The sequence below is a fragment of the Bos grunniens genome, chromosome 29 (genome assembly GCF_055505025.1).
Source record: "Bos grunniens cultivar Pamir isolate PY7600 chromosome 29, Bosgru_T2T1.0, whole genome shotgun sequence".
Lineage (NCBI taxonomy): Eukaryota > Metazoa > Chordata > Mammalia > Artiodactyla > Bovidae > Bos > Bos grunniens.
In genome coordinates, this window is record NC_141193.1 from 3,813,416 (window position 1) to 3,836,193 (window position 22,778).

General features: G+C 55.7%; 1 protein-coding gene across 12 annotated transcripts in view; it reads right to left on the bottom strand.

The window, feature by feature from the left end:
* ANO1 (anoctamin 1) overlaps positions 1 to 22,778 on the bottom strand; it is a 190,204-nt gene that overhangs the window by 18,937 nt on the left and 148,489 nt on the right. For 5 of the 12 annotated variants that reach the window (XM_086385825.1, XM_086385826.1, XM_086385834.1 and 2 more), the window contains 10 exons: positions 15,864 to 15,946; positions 13,493 to 13,504; positions 12,702 to 12,890; positions 10,489 to 10,566; positions 9,462 to 9,536; positions 6,032 to 6,233; positions 5,769 to 5,880; positions 4,610 to 4,667; positions 2,842 to 2,942; positions 1,747 to 1,892 (listed from right to left, as the gene is read on the bottom strand). In XM_086385825.1, coding sequence (XP_086241951.1) covers positions 1,747 to 1,892; positions 2,842 to 2,942; positions 4,610 to 4,667; positions 5,769 to 5,880; positions 6,032 to 6,233; positions 9,462 to 9,536; positions 10,489 to 10,566; positions 12,702 to 12,890; positions 13,493 to 13,504; positions 15,864 to 15,946 — 1,056 coding nt within the window. The remainder of the gene's footprint in view (positions 1 to 1,746; positions 1,893 to 2,841; positions 2,943 to 4,609; positions 4,668 to 5,768; positions 5,881 to 6,031; positions 6,234 to 9,461; positions 9,537 to 10,488; positions 10,567 to 12,701; positions 12,891 to 13,492; positions 13,505 to 15,863; positions 15,947 to 22,778) is intronic. The other 7 variants (XM_086385832.1, XM_086385836.1, XM_086385831.1 and 4 more) reach the window with 4 other exon arrangements.

Sequence of the window (22,778 nt, forward strand, 5' to 3'; positions counted from 1 at the left end):
AGGGGCCGCTTAGCCCTAAGGCTGCAGGTTCTCTGACTCTGGAGTGACACGGCCTCATCTTAGACAGACAGGCTGGGGGAGAGCTGTGGAGGTGCAGGTGGGGTGGGGGAGAGGGCCGGTCAGGCCCAGCAGGGACTTGACTTTCTTCCGCCTCATCCCAGCTGAGTCAGCCTGGAGGCGGAGACCAGTGGGCATGGGGTGGGCTGCTCCCTGGTGGGCAAGGCGGGGGGACCTGTTCCAGGAATTTCATTTCATCAAACCCCCCAGAGGACCCTGAACTCTCCAGCCACCAGGAAAATGGAAATCTGGGGAAACGAACGACCGTGGTCTCCCAGTTGATCACAGGCTGCGGTTCTTGGTGTCTACCTCCCACGGGGTCAGGTGGCCGGCAGTGGAGACCCTCCTCCAAGACCCCAGGATGAGTGTCAACAGGCAGGCAGGGGGCAGGCCTGGGTGGGTGGGGGGTGCCCACAGGGCAGGGAGCTGCCTGCCTGCCTCTGGTTCAGCCCGGAGTCGATTCTGGGACAAAACAGAGGACTCCATGGGACCCCACATGGTCTCCTTGTTGAGAGTCTCAGGGCTGTTTCTGCACTGTCATCTGAGAAGCTGGGAGTGACTCATTGCCCACGGGGCTAGTGCATGTACTACTAAAGGGAACTGCTCCTGCGCTCCAAGGCCACCCGGCCCCAATCGCCTCACCCTGCAGAGCAGTCCCTGGCTGGTTTGCCCAGGTGCCTGTTAAAATGCAGAGTCCTGGGTCCTACTCCAACACACTGGGTATGGGCCCCGGGAACCTGCATTTAAGATAAGCTATCCATGGTGGTCAGGGGGCACGACACTTGGGAAACCCTTTACACGAGTCTCCATCTTCGCTTGTCCGTTCATTCAGTGAACACGCGCTGAACACCCACTGTATACCTGGACCTGCTCTAGGTGGAGGGGGCACAGCGGTGAAGAGTAAACAAAAAACCCCAAAGGCCGGCTTTCACAGAGCGTCAGTTCCACAGGAGAGACAGATGGAGGGGGAGCGAGAGAGTGCCGGGAACTAGAGATGTCAGCTGTGGAGAGAAGCAGAGAGCAGGGCCGGGCTGCCCTGTCACACACTGCGGGAAGACCCCTCTGGTGGGGGACGTTCTGAGCAGAGCCCTGGAGGAAAGGAGTAAGTGATGCACCAGGGGAGCAAATTCCAGGCAGGACGCAGCTGGTGCAAAGGCCCTGAGGTAGGCGTGACTTCTATGCGTTTGGGTAACAGCAAAGAGAGGGCTTCCCTGGTGGCTCAGCAGTAGAGAACCCGCCTGCAATGCAGGAGATGTGGATTCAGTCCCTGGGTCGGGAAGATGCCCTGGAGAAGGAAATGACAACCCACTCCAGTGTTCTTGCCTGGGAAATCCTATGGACACAGGAGCCTGGTGGGCTATAGTCCATGAGGTCACAAAGAGTTGGACACGAGTGAGTGACTGAACAACAACAGCAACACCAGCAAGAAGGCCAGTGTAGCCCAAGTGGGAGAGGGGTGGGGAGGGAGGTGGTGTCTGGGAGGCTCCAAGTGGCTGCCGTGTGGCCACATCTGGCTGGCTCTCTCTCTTGCCCCAGCCCCGGGATTCATGGGCCACCCTGGGCACCTCCCGTCCAGAGACACAGCTGCAGGCGACACGGCTCAGTCCTGCATGTGTCCCCCGGAGCCCTGGGGGGCTGCTGGCCCATGTCTGCCCTGTCCCGCCCCAGGAGGGCCCCCCAATTACTCACTCATCTCCATGTACTCTGGGGTGAGGCCCGCGAAGGGCTCCAGCGTGTAGTCCACCTCGTACCGCTGCTTCTTCTTCACGTGCTCGTCGTGGTCCGAGGGGCTCTGGTGCTTCAGCCTCAGATAGCGGATGAACTTCTTCATTTTCCTGGAGGACGCACGGCGTAGCTTCGGTCAGGCTCCCAGGAAGGCGGGCTTGGGGGTGGCCCCTCCAGGTTGTTTTAAAGCCTGAACTGATGTGTCTGCGGTGACCACTCTGTTGATGGGCTAGCTCCTTTGCTCTCTCCCCCCAGGGGCACACGGAGGGCAAGCCTCACTGCTTCATTTGTGACATGAGCAGTGGTACCCAGACTTTTTGGCACCAGGGACCGATTTTGTGGAGGACGATTTTTTCCCAGACTGGAGGTGGGGGAGATGGTTTCAGGATGATTCAAGTGCATTTTATTTATTGTGCATTTTATTTCTAATCTCAGCTGCTGCTGATCTGACAGGAGGTACCAGTCCTTGGCTCCGAGGTTGGGGACCCCTGACATAAGGAAACAGAGGCTGGGGAGGGCCCCAAGATGTCAGGGGTCTGGATGGGCCCGAGCAGGCTTGGATGCCTTGGACTACGGGGGCCGGCACTTGGATCTGGGGGCGCTTATCTATATCCTTTTCCAGTGAGTTGAAAAAGACACTGATGCCGGGAAAGACTAAGGGCTGGAGGAGAAGGGGACAACAGAGGACGAGATGGTTGGATGGCATCACTGACTCAATGGACAGGGGTTTGAGCAATCTCCAGGAGATAGTAAAGGACGGGGAAGACCTGCGTGCTGCAGTCCATGGGGTCACAAAGAGTTGGACATGACTGAGCGACTGAACAAAAACAATCTGTATCCTGCATCCTCGGCCATTTGGGAGAGGAGGTGTCACCTGGCCTTGTCCCTTTCCTTGTCCACCAGGCAGTCGCTACTGCCCATCTTCCCCATGTTCTCACCACCTCCCTGTTTCTGGTGCCCCCACCCTGGTCCAGGCCCCGCGTCACCTGCCGCCCAGACCACCGGGAGGCCTGCCCCCGCCCCCGTGCTAGCTGAGACCTGAGGCCAGAAGCTACTCACGGGATGCCGATCTCAAACAGGTTGTTCTGGATCAGCTGCTTTCCCAGCATGATGATGCTGAGCTGGATGCAGAGCTCCATCAGGCAGCCCCCCGGGGCGCACTGCAAGAGAGGGTCGCATCAGCCCCCGCCCAGCCCCGCCCAGCCCCCTGTGAGGGGAGGCTGGCCCTTGGGCCGAGGGCTGAGTTGTATCCTCCGTGTCCCAGCCCCTGGAGCCTCACAGCGGGACCTCATTTGTTAGCAGGGTCTTTGCAGACATGAGCGAGTGAAGATGCAGTTGTGATGGTGTAGGGTGGGCCCTGCTCCAGTGGCTGGTGTCCTTTGAAGAAGCGAAAACGCACAAGTGCACGGGAGCGGGGGGAGGAGGCCCCCTGAGGATGCAGGCAGAGACTGGAGAGGCACGTCCGTCGGCATGGGGACATCGAAGACGGTCAGTGGCAGAGAGAGCTGGGAGAGGCCTGGAGGAGCCCTCCCTAGAACCTTGGGAGGGGGCACCACCCTGCTGACACTGTGATTTTGGACTCTGGCCTCCAGAACTATCAGAGCTTAAAGCTGCTGCCTTAAGCAACCTGGTCTGGTGTCTTGTTACAGTGGCCCCTGGAGTTAATACAACCTGACCAACAGGCTGTCCGGGCTGGAACCAGGCCTGGAGAGAGCCCATCGGCAGCGGGTGGGCAGCGGTCTCGCAGGCTGGGGCCCGTGCAGTTGGCAAGCCACATGGTGAGGCAGCCGGCCACCCCTGTTAGGCCTAAAGCCCTGTCCCCCGTGGGTTTGTACCACCATAGGCTGGTGGGGGCGGGGGGCGTGAGCAGGCAGACAGAAGCTTAACTTGTCCAAGTGGTGGGGACTGAAGGGATACTGGGTGACACTCCAGGACACAGCTGACACTCTCTGAGTCCTGGGCCAAACTTCATATACCAAAAATTGCCAAAAAATTTATCTGGAAGAGCCACCATCTCATTAAAAATTAAAGATGCTCTATGCTTTATTCTATTTCACGAAGACATTTCCCCCAACTTCTCCAACAGTTAGAGAGCTTGACAAGGTGTCATCCTACGTAAAGGATGTGTCAGGTAGTGGGGAGCATTTGGAAGGCTTTTTACAAACATCCGCTACTGTGGATGAGGCCTTGGGATGTTTGGGGCCAGCACTCAGCTGGCTGAAGCTCTCAACTTCACCTCAGGCAGCCAGGTCACCCAGTACCTAATCCTCTCCACCCTGTTTCATATGATCTTATCAGGAAGACCTTTCTTTCTCAATAAAATGAATTATTCTGGGAATTGCAAAAGCCGATTAGTTCCCGTGAGACCTGAACTGCTGATGGGCCCTGAAGTCTGGCTTGGTCTGATGGAACCAGTGAAACAAGTCTGGCGGCCAGGACTCAGACACACGCACTAGAACCACAGTGGCTGGAACCACTGAGCAGAAGCCAAAGATCACCAGCACTGTGTGTGGTGGGGCGAGAGATGAGTATATCAATGTTGAAGTAAGAGTTGTAATTGAGTTTTTTTTTTTTTTTTTTCTCACTGGTTCACCATAACCAAAGAGAAAAACTTTCAAGGTCTTACAGAAAAAGAAGAAGAAAAAAAAAGGGTGTAATTTTTTTGGTTTCCATGACCCTGAAGAGATATTCTCCTTTTAAAGTGACACTATATGGACTTGCCATGGAAGGCTGAAGCCCACCCCAGCAGCTAGATAACAGAGCAGGGGTCTCGCGGGCTGGGAACTGAGGTGTGTGAACAGAGGTGAGAAAGCAGAGCGGGACCTACCTCCTCCATCCGGAAAGATCGGAAAATGTACACGTAGTCGCCCGGGCGTCCGACAAACCTGCAATGATGGGGGTCAGTTAGAGAGGGCCGAGCGGGCCCTGGGAGGCCCCGAAGGTGGGAGGTGGGAGCTGGGCTGCGTCGTGGGTCCCCAGGTCGGAGCCAATGATGGGGGTCAGTTAGAGTGGGGTGAGTGGGCTCTGGGAGACCCCAAAGGTGGGCCACTTCGTGCGTCCCCAGGTCGGAGGGCTAGGGTCTCACAGGCTTTCCCCCTGCCTGCTTCATCTAAGAACCGACCACAGTGGCTTTCTGTTGGTTGAATGTTCATGTGATTCCCAAGCCCGCAGGTGGGTAAGAACACGTGGCTTCAATGGGAAACCAAGAGGCCAAAGGGCGGATGGAGGGAAGGGAGCCCAGGAGGGGAGAAGGCAAAGGGGTCTGAGCCCAGACGGTGCCATGCCCACCACAGCAGGGTCTCGCAGCCATGCTGGGGACGCAGACAGGCTGGTGTGGGGGTGGTCCCGAGGCCGCCTCTCAGTTCCCTGTGGGTGTGCGGCCGGGGGTCGTCTGAGAGCCTGCTCCATTGCTGTGGGTGCTCTCAGGGGGGCCTGGGCACCTTGGCCCAGCTCCGGGACCCTGGGATGGGCGGGTGGCCACGGCATTTGTAAATCGCATGATGCTGAGGATGGAGACTCTGGGAGGGGTTCTGGGATCTGACCGGCCAGGCCCTGGTGGGGGCAGGGACAGTGGGAAGTTGTGGTGGGTGGGCCACAGGCCCCTAGAAATCCAGGACAGCTCCAGAGGGTCAGGGTGTGGGGTTCACTCCACCACTGGCCCCGAACACCAGTGGCTGCCCTTTCATACCTTCTCTGGCAGCCCTCACCTCCCTGGGGTGGGAGCCCCTGGAACTGGCTGCCTGGAGCCCCTGCTGTCTGGAGTCCCCAGCGCCTGGGGTCCCTCTCCCCAGGGTCCCTGCCCCCTGGGGGCCCTGCAGGAGCCAGGCCTCTGCCCGTCCGCAGCAGCAGCTGGAGCTCACTGACTGCTCTGCCTTGGGCCTGGGTGCCTCCTGCCTGTGGGGAAACGGGGGCAGGAAGCCTTCTATTGGATGAGGAGGCGCGAGCTGGGGAAGGCGGTGTGTCTGAGTCACCAAAGCAGCCCCTACCGGCCTTTGAAGAAAGCCACGTAGAAGATGGGTGTGTAGGAGTTGACGAACTTGAGCAGGAAAGCCTTGAAGATCAGCCTCTCCTCGAAGCTCTTCTCCGTCTTTGGAACCTCTAGAGGGAGTGAGATGCAAGCCGCTGAGCCACTGCCCCGGTCCAGGCAGGTCACTTCACTTGGCCATCAGAGGGGCTGAGCGACCAGCCCAGGGCCCCATGGCAGGTGACGTGCAGCCGCCTGACTCCGGGGCTCGGCCGGGGCGCTCACCTATCTTGGTGAGCCATCTGGCTATGCAGCCGTACACCTCGTCCAGGAGGATGATGACCACCAGGTTGATGATGACCGCGGTGGCCGTGACCGTGACCCGGATGTTGGACCGCACGGACGGGGAGGAGTTCATGGCCAAGGCGGCGGCTGTGGAGATTCTGTAGATGATGACGCCGAGGACAATGGCAAAGGTCACGGCGATCTGTGGGGGGAGGAGGGGACACCGTTGGCTGGACCACACCCTCCGGCTCCCTGGGCCCTGCTGTCCCCGACCTGGGAGTGCTTCAGCTTCAAAACAATGACAGGCGTTTCTTGTCACCCACCAGATGCCAGGGGCTTTACCGGTGTTAATGTCACAGATGAGTGAGGGGCCAGATTCTGTTTTCTAGAAGAGGAGACTGATGTTCAAAAAGGTTGGATAACCAGGCCGGGTCACCCAGCACACGAGCTGGGGCTTTCCTGGCGGGTCCACCAAGCCTGGAGTGCATGGCTCTGTGGCTGCCTGCTGTGAGAGCCATGACTGCCTTGCCCACTGTCCCCAACAGGACACAGGACGGCTGCAACTCCAGTAACTGGCTTGTGCGCTGGCAGGCTGACTCTGGGGTAGACTTCACCCCCAGCCTGGGTGACCCTGAGTGGAAGCAGTGATGTTCTCGATGCTGTTGTGGGAGGCAGGTGGGGCATGTGGTGGTCTGGTCTCCCTGGCAGTGCTGCAGGCCTGCCTGGGTCAGATGGATGGGATCCCTTCTCCTGATCTCCCCAGGAGACCCCCACACCCCTCCAGCTCATCCCCTGTCTTCCCAAACCCACCATTGCCCCAGAACGTTCCCTAAAGCTTGGACTGGCGGCTGCTTGAGAGACAGGGGTGGGCACTGGCTAGGATGATGCATCTGTTCTGCATGGAACTGTCTGCCTGCCTGCCTGGGCTCCTCTTCCTTACCCTCAAAAGCCCTGACTCACCTGGGAAGACCCTGTCCGCACCCTGTCCTGCCCTAAGGGTGAGGACGACTGAGGATTCCAGTCCTGAGGTGGCCCTGAGGGTGGAGGGTGGCTGTGCAGGGCCGTCACCCTAGCCCGACTCGCCATGCCCTCTGCGTGCCCTGGTCCCTGCGTCTCACAGAGGTCACCTTCATGGAGGGTGTGCAGGGGACCTGCCCTTGCCCAGACGGCCCCTCGCAGCTCCCGGGACAGCCCTGGAGGGCAGGGGCTGCGCTGTGTGCCTCCAGGATACAGCTTGGCAGGGGTCTGCCTGCTTCACCCCAGAGGAAGGCCGCAGTGATGGGGATCTCAGGGTGCTCCTATTTTAAATTTCTGGCTGGTGACTCCGCTGCTGCCCACGCCTGTGGGCGACTGAATGGCGACCACACCCTCCCAGGGAACGTCCGTGCCCCACACCACACCCCGAAGAATGGGCTGCACTGTGGTGAGGTGTGGGTACCACTTCTGCCAGCTCCCGGAATGAGGGCTTTCCTGGGAAACTCCCGTGCCCCTGCCAAGAGGCCCCACCCCACCCCAGGGGAAGGCATCGCCCTGGGCTTGGAGACGCCCCTCCTGCCTTATGTGGAGGTGTAGACGGGGCACTGGGCCTGCAGAGACTCAGCAAGGTGCCCCCTTTCCCTGCTGGTGCACCCCCCCATGACCACCCTGGGTGCAATGCCCGCTCTGGAGGGAAAGGGCCTCAGGGCCAGGGTTTCGACGCAGTGTTCACATGGGCACCTTCAGGACCAGAAGCATGGGGGCACCTGGTAGGTGCTCAGCTGCTATTTGTTCAGAGAATGAAGCTCCTGTGCTCAGGACAAGACTGATTTATCTGTGATGGGGACCGCAGTCCCTCAAGGTCTGCTGGTTCCCTCCCCACTATCCTGCCTTTGCTGGGAATAACACTGGCCCATTTCCCAGTCTCTGTGCAGACAGGGATGGCCAGCATAATGCAAGCAGAGGTGTGGGCAGGCCCTGTGGGAAAGCACTTTCAAAGAGGGGCTGCCTCCACTGGCATCCATCTCCTTCCCCTTTCTCCTGCCTGGAGGGTGGAGGTGATGTTGGAGGTGGAGCAGCCATGTTGTGACCAAGAGGATACAGGCACAGACCAGAGAAGTCAGTGCCTGCTGGAATCATGAAAGTGCTGGACCAGCCCTCCAGTGCCTGCACCTTGATTCTTATGTGAGAAACTCAAAACTTCCTGAAGACTATTCACAGAAGTGACATGTAACCTGAGGGCTCCTGTCCAAACTTGCTGTTGTGCAGAAGGGCCCACAGCCTCCCACCTCCTCCATCCCTGTGCTGGACCTTCTGATTCTTCTCTGCCAGGAGGGGCTGAACCTTGGCGCCTGAGTCCCATTTCCTGTACCCCATCCTCTGCTGGGGAGCTCTGGCGATGCTGTGGGCAGGGCCCACATTGTCCGAGGTTGCCCCTCAGCGCCACTCATGTGTGCCTGGGTCATGTGTCCCAGGGCTGGGCCCACTGCCACTGGAGTCATCTACAGACCCAGGAGCCCTCCCTGCAGTGGCTGCACGGTCCTGGGGGTCCCCACTAGGGATTTCTTTATATCGGTGATGTCCTTCTTAACCATGTGCAAGATTGTGAGAGGAAGCGGAGTCCTCACTCTGCTTCCAACTACTCAGCTTAGGGCCTCAGCTGCCGCCCCCGACACCCAATGGAAAAACAAGCCCATCTGCATGTCTCCAAGTTCATGGACAACAGCGAGAGCCTCAGGGTGGATGGCCAGCCTGGCATATGGCCTGCGGAGAGGGTGAGACCTCCGGCCTCTGCATCCTCGCCAGCAGGTGGGGGGACAGGCGGGTGTGAGCCCCTCAGGCCACTGGGCACAGCCCAACCCTCAGTCCACAGGGGCCATAAGGGCCCCCCACAAAGTCTGGGGCTAAGACCCTAACCTAAAGTTCCAGGGCTGGATGAGGGGATGGTCATTTCTACAGTGACCACAGCTGGCACTGACCTGTTGGGGAGCATGGGCTGGGGCCTTCCAGGGACGTGGCCCAATCATCTGGGCGTTAAAACCTCCAAGAGAGCCAGCCGTGGTGTCGCTGATTTATTCAAACCCACAGGGTCTGGATGAATCCAGCATCACAGACCCGTCCTGACTCTTGTCCTGTCTCTGTGTTATTCATTTCGTGGCCTTTTTTAAAACCCCCCCTGTTTTGTCTTAAATAATACCTGTGAACTCCTGGGTGTGAATGACAAGTTACCTACATGTGTCACTCTCAGAACAAAAGATGTGTGTCAGGGACCATCCCCCAGGTGTAGGGAGCCCCCGGGGGTCACTACAGAACCCTGGCCCCTTCCCATTTTAGGGTGGAATCTCCCCACCCAGCCTGGCCTGGGATGAAGACAACTGCCACATGGACGGCTGACCCCATCCAGGTAAATGCCGCCTGCCTTGGTACACAGCCCCCTCGGCCTCCCAGGACTCACCATGAAGATGATAGACACCAAATTGGTGAAGTAGGCAGGGAACCGGTCTCTCCAGGTCAGCTTCACCTTGTCTGTCTACAAGACGAAACAGGGCTGGGTCAGCAGTGGGGACCATCCTGGTGGACAGGTGTGTGTGTGCACACGCACGTGTGTGTGTGTGGGCGTGAACAACGTGGACCACAGAAACATGGTGGGAAAACACACAACCCCTGCAGGTGATGAATGAATGCAAACATCCAGGCTTTATCCCTGATGAAAGGATGCTATGAAATGACAGGAATAATAGTTGTCTACAAATGTGAGTCTTCTCTGTACAAGGCGTGATGGCGCCAGAGGCTTTTCTAAATGAGACGCTCAGACCCCCCCGCCACCCCCATCCGGGAGAAGCCCGGCCTCCGTCTCCTGGATGAAAGTCTCATCTGCACGGCGAGAAGATCTAAGCTATTTTCCTCCGCCACCCAGACCATAATAGTTATTTTCCTTTGCAGAGCAAGTTGAGACAAGCCACCAGCACTACGAGTTCAAACGCTGCCCGCCGCATAGCAACGGCGGTCGGTGGGGACACACAGCCCCAAAGGCTCTGGCGCAGGGACTGCCGGGTCTGGAGGGACTAAAGTAGATGCTCTTCACTAACCTGGGATGTTTCTAGAATGGGGTGGATCTTTAACGCCCAAAAAAAAAAAATGCATGGATGAGGTCAAAGAATGCTGGCAGGTCTGACCCCCGAGGCCACGCATTCCAGGGAGGGTGGCATGCATGTTAATGAGACCAGGGACCACTGGCAGGCAGCTGTGGCAGGCACGATTCACAAGCCCCAGAGACAGCCGAGCTCCCGCCCATGACCCCACGGTGGCCATGCAGAGACACCTCGACACATCACAGCCCGAGGGTGCGGAGGAAGGCAAAGGAGCGTGGGTGTGGATGTTAACACGATAATACAGCAGTCGAGAGTCGGCTGAGGAGACAATGAACTTTGGTTCATCTGCACACACTGAAGACGCACGACGCCCGATGACACGACATGTACCAATTTCACCCCCGCCATGGCGGTCTTAACCCTCTGCCTCCACTTGTTTGTGGGCTCCTCCGGAAGGTGCCGGCGCTTCTGGGGCGGGTGGAGGGAACAAGAGAGCACCGTGGGGTGAGACCGCGGCCCAGGCCCCCGTCGCCCCCTGGGGAAGCCAGCGCCTCCCTGGCTGTGTGGCTGCTGGGGCTGAGTCAGGCTCTGGGCATCTTAAACCCATCGGAGACAGCAGAGACCCACATTTTAAAAGAGCGCGTGCATGCTAAGTCACTTCAGTCATGACCCACTCTGTGACCCTATGGACCACAGCCCGCCAGGCTCCTCCATCCAAAGGCTTCTCCAGGCAAGAACACTAGAGTGGATTGCCGTGTCCTCCACCAGGGGTTTTCCCAAGCCAGGGATCGAACCCGCGTCTCCTGCATTGACAGGTGGGTTCTCTCCCACTAGTGCCACCTGGGAAGCCCATTCTAAAAGAGAGGCTGCAGTGAGGTAATGGAAACAGCCTGGAAGGTTGGCGGGTTCCGTGGGGCCCCCTCGCCAGATGGCGGCCATAGTTCAGATGGTGCGTCTTATGCAGACGCGGGTTACCCTGCGCATTTGACACTGACGTGCAGGAAGCCACACTCAGCATCCTAACACCCATGAAAGGGGGGATCTCTTATTTCCCCCCTAAACGAATTTGGTGCCATAGCCAGGGCAAAAATTAAAACCATAAAGTTGGGAGACAGTGAAACGGTGGGAAAAAATCAAGGGTGTGGCCCCCTGGAGGCCTTCAGGGCCTGAGGTCACCATCGGAGGCCGGTGAAAATGAACCCCAACCTTTGCTGCTCTTGTGGTCAGAGAGCTCGGGTCTAAGCCAAGGAGCCAGGTGACGGGGAATCTGGGCGGTGTTCCCGGCACGGTGAAGAGCTTGGGTTTGGGGGAGCCCCTGACTTCAGTGGATGTGACGCAGGCCACTGAGCCCCTTTTCCCTTAGGAAGGGGTGCAACCTCATCCTCGCTCACACTAGGAGGGGCTGCCTAGTGGGGCCACCCCAACTGTGGGGTGGGCTGCCTGGGGGTGCAGATGGCACACCTCAGGTTGGGCATGGTGGCCCTCAGCGGGGGCCTGGGGGCTCAGAGAAGCAGCACCCATGCCTCTCCCTTTAGAAGGGGAGCCACAGCCCGGGGAGAGGGCACTGACAGAGCTGTGGGGTCAAAGGAACAGGGCAGCTGCTCCAAAGGCAATGGGCATGCGATGGGCAGACGTTCCAATGGGTTAAATGAAAAGACGGTCTCCTCATCATGGTGAAGGCTCACGCTTTTGTGGTTATTCGCACCCCCGGTCCTGCTTGGAGTTCAAGGATGTGCACCCACTTTTTGGCTGTGGGGGGCTGAGCTGGGCTCTCTCTGTGCTATGGGAACTGGGGTCTGCACACATTTGCCCACCCCTACGGGGGGATTGTGGTAACTGGGACCCCTGGCCACGCTGTACCAGCAGACTCTGTCCACGGAACACAATGGTAAGAAAAGACAAAGGCAGGGGTTTTCACTGGTCGCTCCCAGAGGCCAAGGAACACCAGGATCTGGAAAGACCACTCTGTCCTTGTTCCCGTCCCTGCAACGACTGACCTTCCAGCCTCAGAGAGGGGTTGACAAGGGCCTGGGGACTCTTGCCCCATGTCATATAAAAAAAAAAACCTCCAATAAAAAAAATAACCAAGCATCCCTAGAGGGTTGTGAGAATGTGACTGTGAACATGACTGCCAAGTTAAACGAGAGGTTCTGGGGAGAAAGGAAGGCATTTATGATATATTAAGAGAAGGTGGCGGCCTCAAGAGGATCAGAAAAACAGTTCTCTTTCTCATTCTCATCCTCTATGCGTGAGGCAAGGAACTGGCCATCCACTCAGGGGCCCTGATGGGGAAAACCCTTCCATCCATCAGTCAATACAAAGCATGAGGGTTGGACACGACCATCCAGAGCAAGAAAAGCTGCAAAACCACTTGGTTTCCATGATGTTGAGGTGTTGGCTGAGGTTTGAGGTCACCCTCAGGACAGAAGGGGGAGGCTGACCTCTGGCAGGGTGTGACAAATTCCCCACAGCCCCCGCCTGTTTTTTATAAATAAAGTTTTATTGGAACACGGCCAGACACATTTCACCTGTTGTCTATGGTCATTCTCCCCCTACAACGGCAGAGTCGCTATGAAAGAGGTCGGGAGGGTCTACACACTCACTCTCTGCGCCTGTCTGGGGCTGCTCCCCCATCTACACAGCGTGTGCTGACCCCGGCACGTCAGGTTGATGGACAGACGTTGACCCCTGGGAGAGCCGACTGGCAGCGGCCACCGTACCTCTTTGTTTTTGGACTCTTTCCTAAGAGACTTCTCCAGAACTCGGGCTTCATATTCAGCTCTGGGATGGTCCTGTGAAAGAAACCAAGTCAGCGAGGAGTCTTGGGAACTGCGAGTCTGAGACCCTTAACAGGAGCATGTGTGGCAAATTCACCCCTGGCATTCCCTCGGGGTACCCACTGGGGCCAGTTCCTAGCTGGCTGTTTGTACCATTTCCCACTCAGAGCTCCCTGCATGAGGTTCATCCGGGTCTCTCCCCTTGTTGGGAAGCCCAGCCCACTGGGAAGGCCACAGAGTCAGGCTCCGTGGTCTTGGAGGCGGGTCAGTCTGCGCTGGGCTGCAGACTGTCCTGCAGCCCACTCTGAACAGCCAGCCGTGAACTGGCCCCTGGGGACATCCCATCAGGAGCCACGGGGTTGGAAGAGACGGCGGTTAAGTGTCAGCAAGCGTGGGCAGACCAGAGGCGCCGGGCCTCAGGGGAGCCCAGAGCAGGTCAGCGAAGGGCACTGGAACAGAAGAACGGGGGTTAAGAGAGACCCGGAGGTGGGGGAGGAAGCAGAGACCCCTGCCCGCCGTGGAAGAGGTGCGGGGAACTGCTCAGCAGAAACGGACAGAGCAGGTGTGCCAGAAGGTCCCTCTCCCAGGAGACAGACGAGTGACAAAAAATTCCAAACCTTGACAGCCTCCTTCCAGGAACCAGAAATGGAAAAAAAAACAAAAAGATTTCATTATTTGTGTTTGTTTTTTTTTTTAAGAAAAAAGTCCTCTTAGAGGTGATATTCTTAAAAAACTGGGGTGAAGGCAAATGGACATGGGTGGACAAGGAGAGCTTGCCAAAAGCTGATGCTACCCTAGGGTGACTGCGTGTGTTACTGTTTCTGCAGATGGAATGTTCTAGGTGATTTCTGACCATGTGCTGGGCTGAACTGTCTTAGACTCAGGGGAGGAGACTCAGGCCAGATGGCTGGGCACAGCCTTCCTTCTGCTCCGAGAGTAGACACCTGGGGTTCACGTCATGGAGGGGCTAGCCCTCTGTCTCAGGTGACCAGCCCCAGAAGAGGCCCTACCCAGTGTGGGGGGCTCACTCTCGGGGACTCATTCACGTCCCCCGGGGCCCACGTCCAGCGCTCTAATCACTACCCGACTAGTGCCTGAGTCATCAGGGTGAAGACTTCATGGGACAGGTTCCCAACAGGTTGAACTGTCCCAACCCCAAGGACATCATGAAAAGGACATTCTCAGTCTATCCCAAAGTAGTAAGATGACACCAACCCTATTTGAATCTATTGAATCTGCTCTGGCAGACAGCTGACTCGGGGCCCACCACGGGGGGATGGAGCACCCGTCCCATGCCTATCTCTGCACCTAAGGAGACACATGTCTCTCTGGTCGCATCAGCCTTGGTCCTGCCATTTGTGAAACAGGACGACAAGACCCGCTGCCGGAAGAGGTTGAACCTGGAGGCGGGAGACCAGCTGGGGGCGCTCAAAGCTGCTGGACCCCGTCAAAGCGCTCTGATCTGCTGATCTACCGAGACCCCTCAAACTCTACTCTTCCACCCCTGTGTGTGAGGACATGAGGCACAGAAACGTTAAGCAACTTGCCCCAGTCACACAGCAAGGGCAATGCTGAAACGGGACAACCTGGTCCTGGAGGTCGTCTTGGCACCACGAAGCTGGTGCCTCTTCCAGCAAACTAGCGCCCGTGTCTGTCGACAGTACAGTCAGCTCAGAACCCACACAGCTACACAGCTGACTGAAGAGTGATCCACCAACTCAGTCCTGGAGGTAGCACATGTGTGGGGACATATAATAATGAGTGAAGTCGCTCAGTTTTGTCTGACTCTTTGCAACCCCATGGACTGTAGCCTGCCAGGCTCCTCCGTCCATGGAATTTTCCTGGAAAGGATACTGGAGTGGGTTGCCATTTCCTTCTCCAAGTGATTTTCCTGACCCAGGAATCAAACCAGAGTCTCCCACACTGCAGGCAGACTCTCTACCATCTGAGCCACCAAAGAGGCCTAATATATGTGAAGTCGCTCAGTCGTGTCCAACTCTTTTCGACCCCATGGACTGTACCCTACCGGGCTCCTCTGTCCATGAGATTTTCCAGGCAATAGTACTGGAGTGGATTGCCATTTCCTTCTCCAGGGGATCTTCCCAACCCAGGGATTGAACCCCGGTCTCCTGCCTTGTAGACAGACGCTTTACCGTCTGAGCCACAGGGAAGTCCAATATATAATACTAGGGATATATTAATATATAATATAATAATAGGGATATTTAAAGAGATGATGAAAGAGGCTTTCACATTACAATGAAAATGCACGAGTGGTTTCTCTTTAAAAGAGCTGAGCAAAAGATTCCGTAACACGAAGCCACGGTCAGTGTGGCCAAACCTAACGGCTCTCCTGTTCAGGGGATCTTGTTCCTTTTTATTCCCTCTCATCCCACAGGGACTCTGCTGGAGCTGGCAATTCAGGATGGGGCAGCAGCAAAGCGTCTCCTGAGCAACCCCGGGGAAGGGGGTTCACCCACCACCTCAGTGGCTGTTCAACTCGGAATGCCCCTCTCCTGGCGCACAAAGATGCCCAGCACATGGCTTCCCTCTGTTAGTGAAGGATCAGCCTCACATCTCAGCCACGCCTGACTGCAGGCTGGCAGTTGGCTCTGGGGATCGCAGGTTTGGCACCAGGGTGAAGGCTCATGGCGGCTTCTGGGGACTCAACCTCGTGGGTGGCGGCCACCCCCTCCCCAGACCCGTGGTGCGGCCCCCAGACTGGATGAGATCAGTGTGGTGAGCCTTGGCCTGCGTCCCCGACCACATTTCTGGGTGGTGTGTCCATGTGAGCATGGAGATTTAAAACACTAGAGCGGACACTGAGCAGTCACCCTGGCAACCGCGGGGGATTCAGACATCAGGGACATGAACTGAGAAACAGGCAGGGAGCAGCCTCGCCTGGACTTTATGACCTAGTGGGTCCCCCCCGAAAGGGATGGGGTGGGGTGGGGGAGGACACGGGGCGCAGCTGCTAAGCCCACTCACCTCCTCCTCCTCGAAGCCTGTGAGGTCCCACCGGTAATTGAGCCGCATCTGTTTCCGCTTCCAGTGCTCCATGAAGGTGGCAGCTAAGGGCAGAGAGGAGAACCAGGCGGTTAGGGGCTCAGAAGCCCCGTGATACCGGGTGACATGAGAGCATTCTCCTCTCCTGTACCATTGAGAGTGAGGGCAACGAGTGCTGGGCCAGTATTAAACCGTTCAGTTCTCCCGCTGACTCTGAAGGCCGGGACGGTCTACCGCTCATTTTACAGATGATAAAAATGCAGGTACAGGGAGTCTGAGTCCCGGGCAAGGTTACGGTGCCAGCCGGCGAGGGGCCTGGGCAGGATGGTCTCAGAACTTGTGTTCTTACCCATCCCGCTCCATCACTCTTGGGGACCGTAAGTCACAGGAGGGGGTCCTGAGATCAGAAAGAGTGAAGGGTGAGCCAAGGCCACTCACTCAAGCTTCTAACAGGTGTTCTGCCTGCGGAACTGTGCTCCTAGGTGCCACGTCCTGCTTGGTATTCCTAACAGAGTACGCACAGTTCAAATGCCACCTCCTCCAGGAAGCCTCTAATCAATTCCCTCAGTGACAGGAAAAAACCAGCTCCTCCTGGGACCTTTCATGCTCATGGTGCCCATGCCACCTTCCATTATAATCCCTGTCCCATGGCCTGTGGCCTCTCTGGGGTGTGGGGGCAGGGATGGGGTCTCGTTCTCCGGGTCCTCCACAGAAAGCCCAGTGTCTGGCACGAAAAAGTGCCTCACGGGAGCTCACTGAACACACAAAGGGCTCCTGAGAGCCACACTTGCCAATGCGGACACCACTGACTGAATCGTCATCATTGATGCTTCCACCCAACACAGGAAGGGCAGCAGAGTCTGGGTGTTGCAGGAATGATACAAGTGACCGTAAAGGTAACCAGAGCTCTGGATTCTTGAGCTGTTATGTGGTAGGCGCTGTTCAAAGAGCTAACACGTGAAGTATTCAGTTCAGTGTAGTCGCTCAGTCATGTCTGACTCTTTGCGACCCCATGGACTGCAGCACGCCAGGCTTCCCAGAGTTTGCGCAGATTCATGTCTATTGAGTCGATGATGCCATCCAAGTGTCTTGGCATTAATCTCATTTAAATCTCACAGTAATCTTTGGAGGGAGGTGCTATAACGTACCGCCTTTTACAGATGAGGAAACTGAAGCTCAGAGGAATTAAATGACCTGTATGATGAATGGTGGTGTCGAGACAGAAATGCAGCGAGAACTTCAGTGCAAATTCCCTGGTGTCATTCTTCACTAGGAAAGAATGCAGGCTTTGGACCTGGCAATAAATGGGCCTGAATCTGACTCATTTCCTGGTTCAGAGAACGTGCCCGCCCATCAAGGTGAGGTGAGAACAGTTTTGCACACATCTGCACATAATGGGTGCACGTCAAGTATCAGCTACCACCCCAGCCAGGAGACAGGAACCTCTTAGGTCTTTTGGACTGGGGTAATTTCATCCTGGGACTTGGCCACATAGATAGCAGAGGAGCTGAGACAACAAGCAGGGGATGGTGAGACCACCCAGAGATTAGCAACTGCAAGAAGCTGCTGCCAATTTAGGGGCGGCGGGACAATGGGAGCTGGTGTTACCAGGGCCAGACACTGGAGCTGCCCAGAAGAAGCCAGGATCACGGAGGGAGTTAGAACCACCAAGGGAAGGCAAAGCCTCTGCCAGAGATGTTCCTGGAAGCATTGAGAGAGAAGGAGAAATACCCTGGTTTCTCCCTTCCTCAGGACTTCGGATCCCCATCGGGGCCTCCCATTGGTCGACAGCCTTCCAGGCAACGGGACAGCAAGGGAGCCTGGGAAATGTAGTTCCCTGAGACACAAGCGCTCTCTCAGCAGAGGCATCGTGGTGGCGGGGACTCTGGGAGGAAGCATGTGGCCGGTGGGGCAGGCCCATCGGCAGCCTCCTGAGAAGGAAGGTGTGAGGATGTCTCCTTCCGCCTCTCAGTGTGTCCTTGGCTCACTGCAGTGGAGGGCCCTGGTCGGGACCCATTCCCATACCCCCTCCAGTTCTGGAAGGCCTGCCTCTCCTTCACTGTGTTTTGACAGCTGTGTCTCTCTGGCTTCTGCCTGCGCATGGCAAGGCCTCCTTTGCGACCTCGGGCTGAGTCGGGGAGGAGGGCTGGCTCTGCTCAGTGGGGAGCTGGCCCGGTTATATCCCCTGCCCCCGCCCTCCCCATGCCTCCCCGTTCCCAGGCTCACTGACCCACACCTCTGCCTCCTAGACCTCCACTCGTTCCACTCACCAGCCTGCACTGTGGTAACCCCTACCTTTTCATGAGGACTCAGCGTACACCAGGCTCTGTGCTAGTGACTTATTGACATCAAGAACCCTCAAAACAATGCGATGCACTAGAGAATGATTTCCACTCACACCTTTACATGTGAGGACAGAGGCTCAGAGGATTGTGTGCTCTGCCCAAGGTCGACTGTAGGTTAACAGCGGGAGTGGGGTTTGAACTGACTTCTGCTCGACCCCAGAGTCTACCCTTAACCATTATACTGACTGACCTTCTGCATATTTAACGCTCTTTAAAGGAGCAACAGTTGTAGTAAGTCTGATGGTTACAGCAAAAGTTGTATTGCCATTTTATGGATGAGGAGACAAAGGCACAGACAGGGTAAGTAATTTGCCCAAGGTCCTACAGTTATGCAGCTGGTATTGAAACCCAGGCATTCTTGCTAGAATGTACTGGCAAATGTCTTAAGACAGATACAAAGGCCCTCTCCCAGGAGTATTTGCAGTTTGACCAGGACCAAGGCTGGACCTGAGGCCACAACCTGTGGCCAAGGAGACAGTGCCTAGACAAGGCTTGTTGGCCTCAGCTATGTTTAGGAAATGCATACATTTTATATTAATCATGAGCTTCCCGTCTCTCCTTTAAAAGTCCGAAGCCTCTTTAGCCAAGGTTTGGGCATGCCTTCTCTGCTGGGCCACAGACCGCGCCATGCCCTGTTGCCGGGCAGACTCCGTGGTGCTGAGTTTGTCAACTTCTGCTCTGGAGCAAAAGGGTGGGGCTGTGATATTCAGGCTTGGCCAGCAGCATGAGCAACGGGAAGGCCCACACCGAGCTGGAGGCAGTCCCGAGATCTCAGTTCAGAATCAGGCATGGTGAGCAGTGTGAAGAACCACCTGCTACTGGGTTAGACCTGATAGACAGAGTGCCTGCAGAACTATGGACGCAGGCTCGTGACACTGTACAGAACTACGGACGGAGGCTCGTGACACTGTACAGGAGGCAGAGACCAAGACCATCTCCAAGAGGAAGAAATGCCCAAAGGCAAGACGGTTGTCTGAAGAGGCCTTACAAATAGCTATGAAAAGAAGCGAAAGGCAAAGGAGAAAAGGAAAGATCTACCCATTTGAATGCAGAATTCCAAAGAATAGCAAGGAGAGATAAGAAAGCCTTCCTCAGTGATCAATGCAAAGAAATAGAGGAAAACAATAGAATGGGAAAGACTAGAGATCTCTTCAAAAAAATTACAGATATCAAGGGAACATTTCATGCAAAGATGGGCTCAATAAAGGACAGAAATGGTATGGACCTAACAGAAGCAGAAGATATTAAGAAGAGGTGGCAAGAATACACCGAAGACCTGTACAAAAAAGATCTTCACGACCCAGATAATCATGATGGTGTGGTCACTGACCTAGAGCCAGATATCCTGGATGTGAAATCAAGTGGGCCTCAGGAAACATCACTACGAACAAAGCTAGTGGAGGTGATGGATTTCCAGTTGAGCTGTTTCAAATCTTAAAAGATGATGCTGTGAAAGTGCTGCACTCAATATGCCAGCAAATTTGGAAAACTCAGCAGTGGCCACAGGACTGGAAAAGGTCAGTTTTCATTCTAATCCCAAAGAAAGGCAATGCCAAAGAATGTTCAAACTATCATGCACTTGCATTCATCTCACATGCTAGTAAAGTAATGCTCAAAATTCTCCAAGCCAGGCTTCAACAGTAAGTGAACAGTGAACTTCCACATGTTCAAGCTGGATTTAGAAAAGGCAGAGGAATCAGAGATCAAGTTGCCAACATCCATTGGATCATCAAAAAAGCAAGAGAGTTCCAGAAAAACATCTACTTCTGCTTTATTGACTATCCCAAAGCCTTTGACTGTGTGGATCACAAAAAACTGGAAAATTCTGCAAGAGATGGGAATACCAGACCACCTGACGTGCCTCTTGAGAAATCTGTATGCAGGTCAGGAGGCAACAGTTAGAACTGAACATGGAACAACAGACTGGTTCCAAACGGGGAAAGGAGTATGTCAAGACTGTATATTGTCACCCTACTTATTTAAATTATATGCAGAGTACATCATGAGAAATGCTGGGCTGGATGAAGCACAAGCTGGAATCAAGATTGCAGGGAGAAATATCAATAACCTCAGATATGCAGATGATACCACCCTTACGGCAGAAAGTGAAGAACTAAAGAGCCTTTTGATGAAAGTGAAAGAGGAGAGTGAAAAAGCTGGTTTAAAACTCACATTCAGAAAACGAAGATCATGGCATCTGGTCCCATCACTTCATGGCAAATAGATGGGGAAACAGTGGAAACAGTGGCAGACTTTATATTTTTGGGGCTCCAAAATCACTGCAGATGGTGACTGCAGACAGGAAATTAAAAGACACTTGCTCTTGGAAGAAAATTTATGACCAACCTAGACAGCATATTAAAAAGCAGAGACATTACTTTGCCAGCAAAGGTCTGCTAGTCAAAGCTATGGTTTTTCCAGTAGTCATGTATGGATGTGAGAGTTGGACTATAAAGAAAGCTGAGCGCCGAAGAATTGATGCTTTTGAACTGTGGTGTTGGAGAAGACTCTTGAGAGTCCCTTGGACTGCAAGGAGATCCAACAAATCCATCCTAAAGGAGATCAGTCCTGAATATTCATTGGAAGGATTGATGCTAAAGCTGAAAGTCCAATACTTTGGCCACCTGTTGCGAAGAACTGACTCATTTGAAAAGACCCTGATGCTGGGAAAGATTGAAGGCGGGAGGAGAAGGGGACGACAGAGGATGAGACAGTTGGATGGCATCACTGATTCAATCGACATGAGTTTGAGTAAACTTTGGGAGTTGGTGATGGACGGGGAGGCCTGGTGTGCTGCAGTCCATGGGATCTCAAAGAGTCGGACACAACTGAGTGACTGAACTGAACTGGGCTGGGATGGACAGAGGCAGGAAGGAAGACGAGAGCCCTTCCTTTGCAGCTGTGTCCCTGCAGCCCTCCCTCACTACGGCAGCTGTGTAGACACCTGTGGGTCCTGCTGAGTTCCCATCCCTTCCTTTCGAGGGGCCCAGTGATGGTTCTCCTACATTACACAGACGTAACTCGATGTCTGTGTCAGCTGCTGGGTGTGCTGGGGGACCTCCTTGCATCCAGCCTGCAAGCCCTTTGCACAGATGGGTAAACTGAGACCCCAAGGAGGCAGGTGATTGGTGAATACACAGCGGAAACCTGGGTCTAGGACTTCTCCCCCCAAGATTGGCCAAGATTAGGGGCATGGCTTCCCACCCACGTGAGCACAAGCCATGTGCCAAGCATGGTCAAGGATACTAAAGACAAGAAGAGAGGCCCTCAATCCCAGGAGCCACATAAGGGGGCTGAGGAGACAAGTTCACTTCCCTAAATCCAAGCCCAGTAGGCAGTGCAACACAAAAGACAAGCAGTGAAGAGCGAACCCAGGCCAGGGTGCGAGCGGGTGGCTGAGTTCCTTCCTGCAGACAGGTTTTAATGAGAAGCATTAGGTAAAACACATTCTTGTAGAGGAGCCCAGAGGCAGCAGGTGAGCGACGGACACTGGATCTACCCTGGATAGAAGCAGGTGTTGGCTTGGCCCGGGATCGCCCCCCACCCGCCAGCCTCAGTCTCCGCGTGTGTACCATGGGCTTGATAACAGTGCCTGCTGTGCGGCCTCGGGCGGGGCATCCACGTGCTGAGGGCTGGACAGAGGAGCGGCCCTATGACTGGCCCTCCTGCAGGATCTCACCAGCTCTCATTAAGGTGTCAACACAGGGTTGGCCCTGTATGTACAAAGCATCCAGAATATTTACAGACACATCCATCACAGAGGCAGAAAGCAGACCGGCGGCTATCAGGGATGGGGGCGGGGTGAGGAGGACAGACGGCTAAATGGGCACTGGGGCTCCACCTGGGGGGTGCTGGTGAGGATGGCTTGGTGCAGGGAGGGTGCTAAATGCCACTGGGCAGTGTGTTTAAGACAGTTAACTCACATTATGTGAATTTCACCTCAGGTAAACAAAACCCAGAACGATGGGTGCAGGTCCTGCTTATGTGTTTAAATTCCCTGCCGTACACTGGGGCTGCAGAGAAAACGGACCAGACACACCCGCCTGGTTACAGGGGGTAGGGGCAAGCTGTCCATTTCCCCCAGGAGTTTTCAGACTGTGGGCTGTATTAGAACCCCCGCGGCAGGGGCCTGACGAATGCAGACGCTGGGCACCACGCGGACCCAGAGTCTGCATCCCGTGTGAGCTCTGTGGCTGGCCCCGTGCACACACGTGTCTGGACACTCTGACCTGCCCACCATCTGCCCTTCCTTCCAGCCCCCTCTCTGTCCATCAGATGAGCTGTCAGTCCGTGCTCCAGCTACCCCGTGTCTCTGGTTCGGCTCTCCTCCCAGGCCGCGTCCCATCCCACCTCCCCTGGGCCCTGCTTGAACTGTCCAAACTGCCTTAACTCCTAGGCCTAACCCTAATTCCCCAGTTTCTGACGTCTCCGTGGCTGGCTGCTGGCCCCCCTTTCTGAGACCTTCCTCCTCTGAAGCACGGCTACTGACACATGGACGATCTTGGATGCATTGTTAAACGCTCCTGGTTCCGCCCTCCCACTGGCTTTTTTT